The sequence below is a fragment of the Lampetra planeri genome, chromosome 55, assembly GCF_965212315.1.
Source record: "Lampetra planeri chromosome 55, kcLamPlan1.2.h2, whole genome shotgun sequence".
NCBI lineage: Eukaryota > Metazoa > Chordata > Hyperoartia > Petromyzontiformes > Petromyzontidae > Lampetra > Lampetra planeri.
Window position 1 is genome coordinate 4943418 of NC_136161.1, and position 12978 is coordinate 4956395.

The 12978-nt window shown below is 43.7% G+C and overlaps 1 protein-coding gene across 2 annotated transcripts in view; it reads right to left on the reverse strand.

The window, feature by feature from the left end:
• Positions 1–8801, reverse strand: part of LOC144735549 (uncharacterized) — a 61249-nt gene extending 52448 nt beyond the window's left edge. For both annotated transcript variants that reach the window (XM_078617984.1, XM_078617982.1), the window contains exons 1-5: positions 8263–8801; positions 4859–4964; positions 3699–3833; positions 3298–3357; positions 55–192 (exon numbers count right to left, since the gene is read on the reverse strand). In XM_078617984.1, the coding sequence (XP_078474110.1) occupies positions 55–192; positions 3298–3357; positions 3699–3833; positions 4859–4964 (439 nt within the window). In that variant the 5' untranslated portion in view covers positions 8263–8801. The remainder of the gene's footprint in view (positions 1–54; positions 193–3297; positions 3358–3698; positions 3834–4858; positions 4965–8262) is intronic.
• Between the last annotated feature and the right edge of the window lie 4177 nt (positions 8802–12978).

Genomic DNA, 12978 nt, shown 5'->3' on the forward strand with positions numbered 1-12978 from the left:
TAAACAAAACGAGAAAGCGTTTTTTTTCTTTCCTCTCTCTCTCCGCAACCTCACCTTCGCCAACGTCCTCCTCATCCAACTCCACCTCGACAAAGTTCTGGTCTGCAGTGGCCGGGCACCCACGGGAACTCCCCGTCAACGCCGGTCTCTCATTGGCTCCTCCCTCAAATTTTAAGCGATTAAAATCCAGGCCTGTAATAATAACAATAAGCACCATCATTCATGACAGATAGAAGGTCTAATAATACAGTGGTTCTTAACCTTTACTGCAGACTTGCACCCCTTTGGTTCTCAATCGTAAAAAAAATGTATAATGTTAATAAACGCATATGGTTTGATGAAACAAAGTATTTGTTACTTACGTGCCGTGCTTAATTTGTGTTTCGAAGATGTGCCTTATATAAAAAAAATATGGCCATGTCTCACAGCACCCAGCAAGGGCATCTCGCACCCCCAGTTTGTGCGTGCGCCTCAGGTTAGTAACCACTGGTCTATTAGATGTGTAGTGACGTTAAGAGCGTCACTATGGTATTAGCGCCATCCACTGTCACAAGAGTGCTACTGTGCATCTGGAACCTTTCCCGGGGGCCAGAGTAAGTACGGCATGCGAGCAGGCCCTAGGGGGCATAGTCCTGGTGACTACCTGAGAGAGGGCAAGTGAGGACGGGGTAGTCTGGGTGAACCCGAGAGGGCACGTGACCGGGACAGGGTAGCAAACGGGGCTTGAGGGACACGTGATGCACGGTCGGGATCCTTCGGGAAAGATCCCGAAGGGGGCATAGCCGAGGGCGGAGCGAGGCCACGCTCAGGAGCATAATGGGGCAATCTTGATTTGAAGCTTTCGTGACTGCAGAAATCCATACTCTTTCGGTAAAGTCACATATTTTATACCTACGTGACTTTACCGAAAGAACCAAAGAGCATAAAGGGGCAGTTCAAGACTGTTCCCTGCAATCAACCCTAGGCGCTACGTCTATCCGATCTTCGGTCTCCGCTCAGCATCGTGGGTCAGTCAGGATGTTACTGACAGGATGTTACCGACTGACACGGTTATGTAGTTACCCTGTTGGGGTCTAGTTAACGTGTGTACGTTTATATAATTAGCCCTGTTGGGGCTGTGTAATAAACGTGTTGCCTCCAAGTCAAGTGTGTGCCTCCGTGAAGAACACTACAGATGTAAAAAAAACAACCACTAGTCTATGAGATGTTAAAAAAACAAATGTTTCATGGGCAGGTTATGGATATATCAAATACAATTTTGAATTCTTGATGTGTTTACTTAAGTTTTCCTCTACGCATCTTCAACTTTCACTTCCACTGAACTAAAAGTTATTATTTTAAGTCATTAAATCAAAACTGCCACATTAACATTGAAACATATAATACCATGTACATATTTATTTTTTATATTGCTGTTGGGCTGGCTGGAGGGACGGATGGAAGGATGTGCATGTCCAAAGGATGTGGGCATTGTTCGTTTGATGATGACGCAAAAGATTACTAGTTCCGTTTTTAGCGAGTTATGTTCCTTAAATATAAGCTCTAGCAGCCAAAAATCAAGACACTGGCCCTCACTCATCTGAATCGTGGACGGCTACGGACATGGCAAACAAAAATATAATTGAGGAACCAGGAGTGTGGCAGTATCAGGCTTCTCTCGCTCACGACAATCCTCCATAAATGGTAGATCAAACAATCATCCAACGACAACTGTGGTAAAGTTCAAGCCGTCAAACGTGTCATCGACGATTTCGCCATTCCATGAACATCCCCGGCAGTGTGTCGCTGCAATACATACAGCGTATACTGACATCTGAGAGGTGTAGTAGTAGTTGTGCTGTTGTTTTTATAAAGGACGTCGTTGGTCACCGCAGAGAACCGTAGCGACACGACCACCGCCATTCTACGATAGCTGGGCACCAAAACTGTGCCACACGCCCTTCCCCGCATTGGCCTCATGGGGGAGCCTCCGGACCAAAAAAGTTTATTTTATTTAGTTTTTCTGCCGAATCAATTCCAATTACGTATTTACGTACGTTATCGGAATGTGAAAGGGTTAATTGCCCAACCACACCTTAATTACGTACCTTCGTCTTGGAAAAATCTATTTCGTGTGTGCCCACAGTGTGTGCCCGCAGTGTGTGCCCGCAGTGTGTGCCCGCAGTGTGTGCCCGCAGTGTGTGCCCGCAGTGTGTGCCCGCAGTGTGTGCCCGCAGTGTGTGCCCGCAGTGTGTGCCCGCAGTGTGTGCCCGCAGTGTGTGCCCGCAGCGTTAAAACAATGATACAGGAAAGCCACCCACACGGATGCCTATCTAAAGCCTGACTCCCACCATCATCCAGCCCAGAAGAATTCCCTCATCAAAACACTACACCATAGGGCCCGTTGCATCTCCGACAAGGAACACCTAGCCAGTGAGCTGGAGCACGTACACCAAGCCCTCAGGATGAATGGATATTCTGACCGTAAAATCTGCAAAGCTGTCTCCCCAGCCATGGGGAGACAACCATCTGAGGACCCAATCAAAACCATCACCTTGCCATACATAGCAGTTATTACCAAAAAGATTTCCAAAATCTTAAACAAACACAAAATCCAGATTCGTCTCAACACAGTACATAAAATCCGTGATTTGATCCCATCTGTAAAGGATGTTATTCCTGACATGCAATATCCTGATGTCTACAAATTAAGTTGTGGCTGCGGCAGCAGTTACATTGGGGAAACGAAATGTCTCGGACCATTTTCGTGAACACAAGGCAGATCTGAAGCACGGTAGGACCAATACCTCTGCCATTGCGGATAATTATTTTAATGCTGTGGACACACACAAAATAGATTTTTCCAAGACGAAGGTACTCTGCAAACCCACTGGCTATCATCAGAGATTTGGTCATGAAGCCATCCAGATATTTTAGCAGACACAACTTCAACCGAGAAGATGGGTACAAATTGAGCAATCATTGGAAGGACGTGATTAACCAGGTAAAGTCTTAACCTGATGTGATGTTTTCATCCTTCCTGCAATTTTAGCTGACTGAGTTGCATTATGAGGTTGGATGTCTTTGTATTGACGGGCTGGAAGTCCTTCTCGCTCAGTCACCGATGCTGCAACATACTAGGCAAGTCCCCAATGCTGCGGCATACTAAGCTCGTGCATTGATATGCTAATCTCACACAATACATTAGCCACTTCCACAGCCTCAAGCAGACCATTTCTCGCCCTGCCCTCTTACCCTGAGGCTGCACCCATCTCAGGCCTATATAAGACCTTGTTTCAGTAGCTTTCTCTCTCTCACCTGAAGATGGTCGCTTGGTTGCGAGTATAGAATTTTCTGTCTTCTTCTTCTTTCGTATGGCTGATGCAGATGCAGAGCAACAACCAGAACGTCACATTCAGGTGGTCAAGCCAAACAACCGCAGAAGCAGAGTAGCGAATCATCATTGCTGTGATGATGTCTCGTTCATATTTGTGGATTGGGAGCATTGCGTCGTTATACGTTGTGTATGGTCTGTTCTAAGTGACCACAGTCGCACCACTACTGGAGAATTTTCCATTTGTGCATCAGGTAACCGCATCTGCCATGGTTTGTGCAGCGGATGCATTTTAGGGCAGACCATGAGCTTCGTGGAAGATCAAAACCCAAGGGTCTTCTGCCTTGGGTCTTTCACAACAAGGTGTGACCAAAATTAAACTCACTTTTTCGACGGTCCTCCTCGTCAAATTCCACCTTGATGAAGTTCCGGCCTGCAGTGGGCAGGAATCCATGGGAATCTTCCACCTCCTGTGGCCTCTCACTGGCTCCCTCAATCTTCACATTCTTCAGAAGTTCAGCTAGAATGAAGAAAACGCAGCATGGGGTTTCCACCTGTGCTTTGAAGAAGGGCCATTGGTTGCCTAAAATGTCACCATTGATATATATACTAGTTCATAAAGCCTATCTTCGCCTGGCAAAAGTTTAAACAAATATAAGAATTAACCTGATGTGTTTTTTTACAATTTTTATCTACGATCAGACACAAACTACTCCAAAAATTAGCACTTTTCCACAAAAAAACTAAAATTGTTGACTTTATTCAACTTTTTTATATTTAAAGACGTACCCATCGGAAACCGCTCAATTTAAAGAATCCGTTCTTTTTTTATTAGCCCCAGCCTGCCAAGGTGCCACCTCGGCCGGCTGGACAATCTAGGCGAGGCCGGGGGCTCCGCATGGGACTAGGCCTCACCACGCCACTGTCAGGTGAGTACTTTGTGCTATACAGTCGATAAATACTGCTATAGAGTCAGCATGTATTACTGTAGTGATACAGGTACCACCACAGTCGGTATGCACTGCTGTAATCATAGCAGGTACCACCACAGTCAATACACACTGCTGTTAGATTTTTAAGAGTAGTTTTGACATGTTTTTTTGGCCCGGGCAACGCCAGGTATATAAGCAAGTTGCATATATTTGCAACAGTGGGCAGAGTTTTATTGATTTTTATTGGCGTGGCTCTGCTGTCCACTTAGTGGGCAGAGTCTTCTGCACGGGAGCAGCAAATGTTATCACGAATCACACGCATCGATCGGTCGATGTTAGTATTTGTTCTAAATCGAAAGAGTAACAATCGAATTCGTCAGTTGTAATAAAACTATCAATACATTCTTTACTCCAAATATTTTTCTGTTCATTAAAAAAACTAAATTTTATTAGCTGAAACGTAATTTATACCTAGATTAGTGGTTTTTGACATCAAGATCCGCGGGAAATTGATATTTTTGTATTATCCATGGCCGTCCTCCCCGTCATTAGCGCAGATAATTGAGAGTCTACTGTACATGTCGGAGACAAGAATAAGCACTGCTGATCTCACCGCCATAAATGTCTGCGCTTTTCTTCACCAAATCCGGCCAGGTCTCAAGACTCGTATCGTCTTCACATTCTTGTTTGATGGATGCAAAGTCAATCCAAGAAGCCATCTGAGGATTAAAAACAAAACCAACAACAATCAGACATGCACACGTGTAGTGATTCGATCACAGCCAAAAATACCCAGCCGACTTCATGGACACGGCGTGCATGATACGGACAGTCATGAAAATAAAAACAAGCCCCTCTGATTGGTACTTTACGGGCCTGAAAGGGGATTGGTTCGAGGCAGGAAAATTTAAGGGGATTGGAGGAGAAATATAACATGGAAAAAGCGTGAAACGGAGGAAGATTGACAGGAAGGACTGTTGGAATGCATTAGAGAAAGTGGAAGACGATTGGCTGGAGGCATTTCAGAAGTTTAAGGAACCTTTGGGAAAGAAGCTTGAGGGATATATAAAGGGAAAGCGAGATAGTTTGAGATGCCTAAAGTGAAGGGACTCCTTGAAAACCCACATGTGTCCCGTGCCTGAGGAAATAAAGACTCCTATTGGTTGGAGACTACACACGTATAAATCAAACATCCTACAAATAACCCTATATAGCCTATTGTGGGAGAAGTGCTGTGCGCAAGCATCTGTTATGGCCACCACGGTGTACAAGATGGTGGTGGTTTGGCTAACACCACACCTGGCCACCTTTGTCTCACCCAAAGGAAGTCGGGTGTGGTGTGGCAGATAAGTGAATAACAGCAGTTAAGTCTCCTTCAAATACTTAAATGCTCGTGGTCAAATCATTAATTAACTACATTTGATTTAGTTCATCAGAATCAACATCACGCGTTTAAAGTATTTGGCTACTGCTATAAATTTGCACGTGATGACAAGCCACTTTCGTTGAGCTATCATTTGTGATGGTCACTTCTGAAAGAAAACAGCTCAGTGGGGCCTTACTTGGTAAAATCGTCTTCTTGGTTCTTTCGGTAAAAGGGAAATAATAAAATAATACAAATTTAACATAATAAAATACAATTCTCACGACGTTTCGGCCACAACGCAAGCAGCCGTACTCAGTGAAGAACAGGGCTGTTGGAAAGGCAGCGTCTGAATAAACACCACCAAGCTTGACAAAGTAATTTGCATATCAAAAGAGGAATTTAGCATAGTTATAGAAATGCAGATATGGGATTAGTCACTACTTGTGGAATGTGTGGGGGGGGGGTCTCAAAGTCATATTATGCTCGTGTATTATGTAGGATTAGCAGTAATAAAGGGAGGAAATAGAATTAGCAGTAATAAAGGGAAGGAATTTTAATAGTAAGGAGCTGCAGCAGCCAAACCACCACGTAAAAAACTAAAATATAAACTACATCAATATCATCAATATACTCTCCAATAAGCTGAGCTACTAACAGTAAGTAATACATTACAATTCTATGTCGCAAAAAATATAATATGCCTCCAGCTAAACTTTTTTCTTACATCACATGAATCTACCCCGTACTATATAATGCCATAGACAAACCCAACATTAAATTATACACTGCATCACTATACATTGTAATATTACACTATGTATTATTCTACCCACCCTACTGTATACCAGAGGTGTGGACTCGAGTCATGTGACTTGGACTCGAGTCAGACTCGAGTCATGAATTTGATGACTTGCGACTCGACTTGGACTTGCATAACAATGACTTTGTCCCACCTATGAGATGTGGACTCGAGTCATGTGACTTGGACTCGAGTCAGACTCGAGTCATGAATTTGATGACTTGCGACTCGACTTGGACTTGCATAACAATGACTTTGTCCCACCTCTGCTGTATACCACACTGCTGTATATTAATTATACAATTACGATACTATATATTACCTTATACATTATAGTATACATTATTATAGACGCTCAACCCACAGTAGCTGCCCTGCCCATCTCTAAACCTTTATAAACAGGCTGCAGATTCCCCCTCTTTTTAAATCCTTTATATTAAGTTCACTTGCTTACTTGCTTAGGACCGTGCAAATCTTTTTAACCCACTTCCCGTGATCCAATCGAGCTGACATTTTGCACACAGACTCGTTGTGCTTGACAATTAATTTTCGTGAAAAAAATTTGACTAAATTTTACACTGTTTAGGGAAATTTTTTAAAATATTTAATTACCAATTGCTTGTGGCAGACAATCTGACCCATAAGTGGCAGCCATCTCAAGCCAGAGGACGAGAGGACTGTAGCCGCCCGTTTCATGATGACGCAAATGTTGACTAACCACATGGCATGAAATCCCTGCCCCCACGCTGTACAATGGAGACTATTTATAGAGCAGTTAAATTGAAGCCGCCAGGTTCTTGAAAGTGGTAAAACAGGTCAACGCTAGTGCCCTCGGGAATATACGGGGCATGTCAAGAGGTGATCTTTCATTTTTAAATCCTTTATATTAACTTCACTTGCTTGCTTACTCAAGAAAAACAGAAATGAATAATAAAATGAAACCGATGCCACGCATATAAAGGATTTATAGTGAAAAACTTTGTTTTTACGGATTAATTTTTTACACGCGTTTATTTAGCTCACTGTTGTTGTTGTTGTCGTTTTTGTTGTTATCGTATCCTCAAATTTTGTAACTCAATTTTAACCCACTTCCCAATGTGGTATCGACTGCAAACTTGGTATACTTAAGTCATACTGATGACAATACTATATTCTATCATAAAAATATCAATTTTTAAACAAATATTTTGTATATGTTATGTTTCAGCTTGGGTCTAATTGTCCACGGTCCCTAACGTTATGGCAAGCTTCGGGGTCACTTACTGGAGTCGTGGCGTTCTTCCATGACTATTACATTTCATAGCAGCGTGTTTAAAAAAAAAGTTGTTTTTAAATATTACTTATTCACCTGAAGACGGTTGCTTGTGTTGCGATCGAAACGTCGTGATCTATTATTTTTTCTACCTACGTTACTTTACCGAAAGAACCAAAGACTATGGATTCCTGCAGTCACGAAAGCTTCAAATCAAGATTGATGATGAAAATGAGAAGCCACTTTGGTCGAAATATTATTTGTGATGATCAGGGCCTTACACCTGGTAAACTGAACATAATTAAAAAAAAATAGTAATACCGTAGCAATAATATGTATTGTGTCCACGCTACGTATTGTAATGTCTCTGTAAAATAATAATACAGTACAGCGCTGTGTGCCATGCACGTTCGAGACGCGTCAACCTTCACGAAGCAGTGGATTAGAGCATTACAACAATTTTAATCAACGCGCGCGCTTACGATTGCAATGAGAGACGAGGTACAATTTTTTTTACTTAAGTGGCAGAATGACGAACACGCGTGGATTTTATCAGCCCACAAACAAATCACATCGGTCACGTAATCGTATTGGACCTACCTCGGTCTCACCCGGACTCCGTCGCCCGGCGAGGCGCGCGAGATCTCCGGCAGCGAAATCAGGCAAGGCAGGCCCTGGCGCGGGCCCGGGGCGTGCCGGGACAACGAGGGCTTTTGTCCGGCAGCGAAATCAGGCAAGGCAGGCTCTGGGCTTGCGCTTGGGCCCGGAGCCCGCCACGACACGAGGAATGTTGTGCCTGCGTGTTTTATTTCGCACTTAAAAATATATATACAATAAATAAATAAACGGTTCAATTATGGAGAGGATTAACATCACACACAATGCAGCAATCACATTCAAGCGCCACACACACAGAGAGATTACAAATGAAAAAAAAGTTCCCTTTCCACTCGGTGCTTCCTGTTGGCTCAGTGCAATGACAAAGGCCCCCCGTGTAGACCACACGGGCTGTAGGGGCAAGTGCTGTGAGCAGACACACAGACAAAGGTCCCTCGAGTAGCCCACAGACTGGTGGGGCAAGTGCTGTGAGCACGCACACAAAGGTCCACGTGTAGCCTACAGAGGCTATAGGTGCAAGTGCTGTGGGAATACACAGACAAAGGTCCCCCGAGTAGCCCACACGGGCTATAGGGGCAAGTGATGTGGGAACACACAAAGGTCCCCCGAGTAGCCCACACGGGATGTAGGGACAAGTACTGTGGGAACACACAAAGGTCCCCCGTGTAGCCCACACGGGCCGTAGGGGCAAGTGCTGTGAGCACACACACACAAAGGTCCCCCGTGTGGCGCACACGGGCTGCATGTCTCTCAGATCAATGGCAGGGACGATGGCGTAAGTCCAGGAGGTGCCAGTGCTTGGAACTTGGGGTTGCTTCTGCGTGGTGGTTTGTTGGTCCCTCTGGCGACCGACTGCGTTTGGGGCCGTCCATAAATGACGTCACGCGAATTTGGACGATTTTTGACCCCCCCCTCGTCACACGGCATCACAAAAAGTCAGACCCCCCCCTCGAATATGACGCCACAAAGCTCTGCCCCCCCCCACCCCAAAACCATATTTTCATTTTGAAAATAAAACATGCTTCAAATCGCTTTGAACGATTGTCATTTTAGTGCGTATTTAATGTGGCGCTGCACTCTGATGTTGTAGGAGTGTTGTTATAACAATTAGTGTTGTTATAACAACACTCCTACAACAATTAGTGTTGTTGTAACAACACTCCTACAACATCAAAGTGCAGCTACATGACTTTACCGAAAAAAACAAAGAGTATGAATCCTTGCAGCCACGCACGAAACCTTCAAATCTAGAATCAGGGTGTAGGCCAGGGCCGTTATTATCCAATCGGCCACAGTAGGCACTGTGCCGAGGGCCTACTCACCCAGCCACCTACTCACTCACACAGCCACCCACTCATTCACTCACCCACTCATTCACTTGCCCACCAGGGCCGTATTATCCAATAGGCCACAGTAAGCAGTGTCAAGGGCCTTCTCACTCAGCCACCCACTCATGCACCCACCCAACAGGGCCGTGTTATCCAATACGCCACATTAGGCACTGTTTCTAGAGCCTACGAAAACTAAAAGGGCCTTCAACAAAATTTTACTGCGTTATTTTCATTTGTTTGTATGTTTGTTAAAACATTTAAGTAACAAAGATATATTCTTGAATCAATATATTTATGTCGCAAGGATAGGCACAGTACAGGGTGCTTAATTATTTTTATAACACTTCTGAGAATTTGCAGCAATACCACAAGAAATGTGCTTCCGGGCTCTGGAGACCACCTAGATAAAATTCCAGGCATGTGTTGACAAAATGGCGAACAAGTAGAGACTCTGACTTTTTGAAGCTATGTGTTGACAAAATGGCGAACAAGTGGAGACACGTAGAAAGTAAAATAAAATAAAAACAAAAATCACGACGTTTCGGAGGCAACACAAGTCTCCGTCATCAGGTGGGACCGTCACAGCCAGATTAGCTGTATCTCTGGCTGTGACGGTCCCACCTGATGACGGAGACTTGTGTTGCCTCCGAAACGTCGTGATTTTTGTTTTTATTTTATTTTACTTTCTACGTGACTTTACCGAAAAAACCTAAGAAGATGATTCCTTGCAGTCACGAAAGCTTCAAATCTAGAAACAAGTGGAGACTTTGACTTTTTGAAGCTATGTGTTGACAAAATGGCGAAGTGGAGACGCTTTGACTTTTTGAAGCTATTAATGTACATTTGTTAACATGTTACAGTGTATAATCCGTTCTTTTGCCATTAAAAATGATAGTATCATATAAATGTTAGCATTTTTTCAAGCACCCTGTATAAATAAAGAGGAACAGTCATGTAAATCGTTTTTGTATTCATAAGGTTGTTGTTGTTTGACTTCCATCTTACTGGGAGATTTTTGCACACAGCGTTGGTGTACGGTGTTTTTTCTGCAATATTTTGCTGTCTTTTCTTGGATTTTCTGTTTGCACTTAGTCACATATTCACTTTAAGATGTTTTCTTGTTCATGTTTTTGTTTTTAAATCCTTATATTAAGTTCGCTTGCTTGCTTGCTTACGACCGTGTAAATCTTTCGGTCGTTTTTAACCTCCACAGCCCCTGGCTGAGTAACGCAGTTGGTAGCGCCCTCGCTTCCCATGCCAAAGGTCGCGGGATCGATCCCCGCGTCCTCCACAGGCGAATATATTTTTAAATCCTTTATTAAATCCTTTATATTAAGTTCACTTGCTTGCTTGCGCGCTTACGACCGTGCAAATCTTTCGGTCGTTTTTTAACCCACTTCCCGTGATCCAATCGAGCTGACATTTTGTTAAATCCTTTATATTAAGTTCGCTTGCTTGCTTACGACCGTGTAAATCTTTCGGTCGTTTTTTAACCCACTTCCCGTGATCCAATCGAGCTGACATTTTCCACACAGACTCGTTTTGCGATACAATTAATGTTCGTGACATTTCCCCCCCAAAATTTTACACTTTTTAGGCAAAAAATTTTAATTTTACATTTATTAAAATATAACTCATTCATGGCTTTGGCTGAAGGTCACGGTGTAGGAGCCCAGAGCATGACACCTCCACAGGCCCTGGTGGAGTAACGCAGTTGGTAGCGCCCTCGCTTCCCATGCCAAAGGTCGCGGGATCGATCCCCGCGTCCTCCACAGGCAAATATATTTTTAAATCCTTTATATTAAGTTCGCTTGCTTGCTTGCTTGCGCGCTTACGACCGTGCAAATCTTTCGGTCGTTTTTTAACCCACTTCCCGTGATCCAATCGAGCTGACATTTTGTTAAATCCTTTAAATTAAGTTCGCTTGCTTGCTTGCTTATGACCGTGTAAATCTTTCGGTCGTTTTTTAACCCACTTCCCGTGATCCAATCGAGCTGACATTTTGCACAGACTCGTTGTGCGTGACAATTAATGTTCGTGAAAATGTTTTTCCAAAATGTTACACTTTTTAGGACAAAAATATTATATTTAATTACCAATTGCTTAATGGTGGCATGCAATCATCTGACCCATAGGTGGCAGCCATCTCAAGCCAGAGGACGAGAGGACTCTAGCCGCCACGCATATAAAGGATTTATAGTGAAAAACTTTGTTTTTACGGGTTATACTTGTTTGTTTGTTGCGGTTGCACCCGATTCAAGAGCCGAATGGCTCACATGGCTATACCTAATAAATGAACTTGAAGGTGACATAAATTAACACCGGCGATGATTTTTTCCAAATTCTTTTTCAAATTAAATCTGCTAATCTGCGGCACACAGCGCGCTTCCGTCGAATTAGGGCAGACTAAATAGTGAACGTATCAGCAGTAACAACATCTGTCCAGCGGCTGGACCAAGTACGCTTGAAACAAGCGGAGTTACGGCAGCAACTGTATAATGTTATCACTGAAGGCCCATAAAACAGATGTGCCTAGAGCTTGACAAGAACCTTAATCTGGCCCTGTGCGGAGGCTCATCGGCCTTTTCGTTGATACCCTGGTGAGGAGTTCCTGGAGTACATGAGCTATCTTGTTATTGATCTGCGAAGCTGACTCCGTGGATCAGATGTTCAGTCCAACTTCCCCTTCCAGACGAAGGTAGACCACCCTGCTTGTTTTTATTGGGTGCAATTGTGAACAATAGCCATATCAGACATCTGTAGTGTGTTATTACAGAGGCGCACACACTGTTGTTTGAGGCAACGCGTTTAATAAACAACCTCACTCATCATCTTCTTGGTTCTTTCAGTAAAGTCACGTAGAATGGAAATAAAAAAAGAATAAAAAATAAAACATAATAAAAGTTCTCACGACGTTTCGGCCACAACGCAAGCAGCCGTCCTCAGGTGGAGTCATTCAGACTCTGTTGTGGCCGAAACGTCGTGAGAACTATTTTATTATGTTTTATTTTTATTTTATTATTTCCCTTCTACGTGACTTTACCGAAAGAACCAAGAAGATGAATCCCTGCAGTCACGAAAGCTCTAAATCGAAATTTAACCTCACTCATCACTGAGTTCTACATTTAAGTGTGGCTATACTGTTCCTAGACTGTTCGCTATGTGTGTGTGAGTTAGCTGAACGAACGGGCCAGCCAGCACATACGCTGCCTGACCCACGATCCCCAGCTAAGACTCTACGGCGAACGAGGAGCAAAGACCCCTTGAGTTGATCTCCACAAACGAGCCCCGAATCCCCGAACGCGCTCTCCCCTTTGCTGCATCAAGGACGGGCGCCTCCGCTTCCGGTCACGTGTCCTTAACTCCT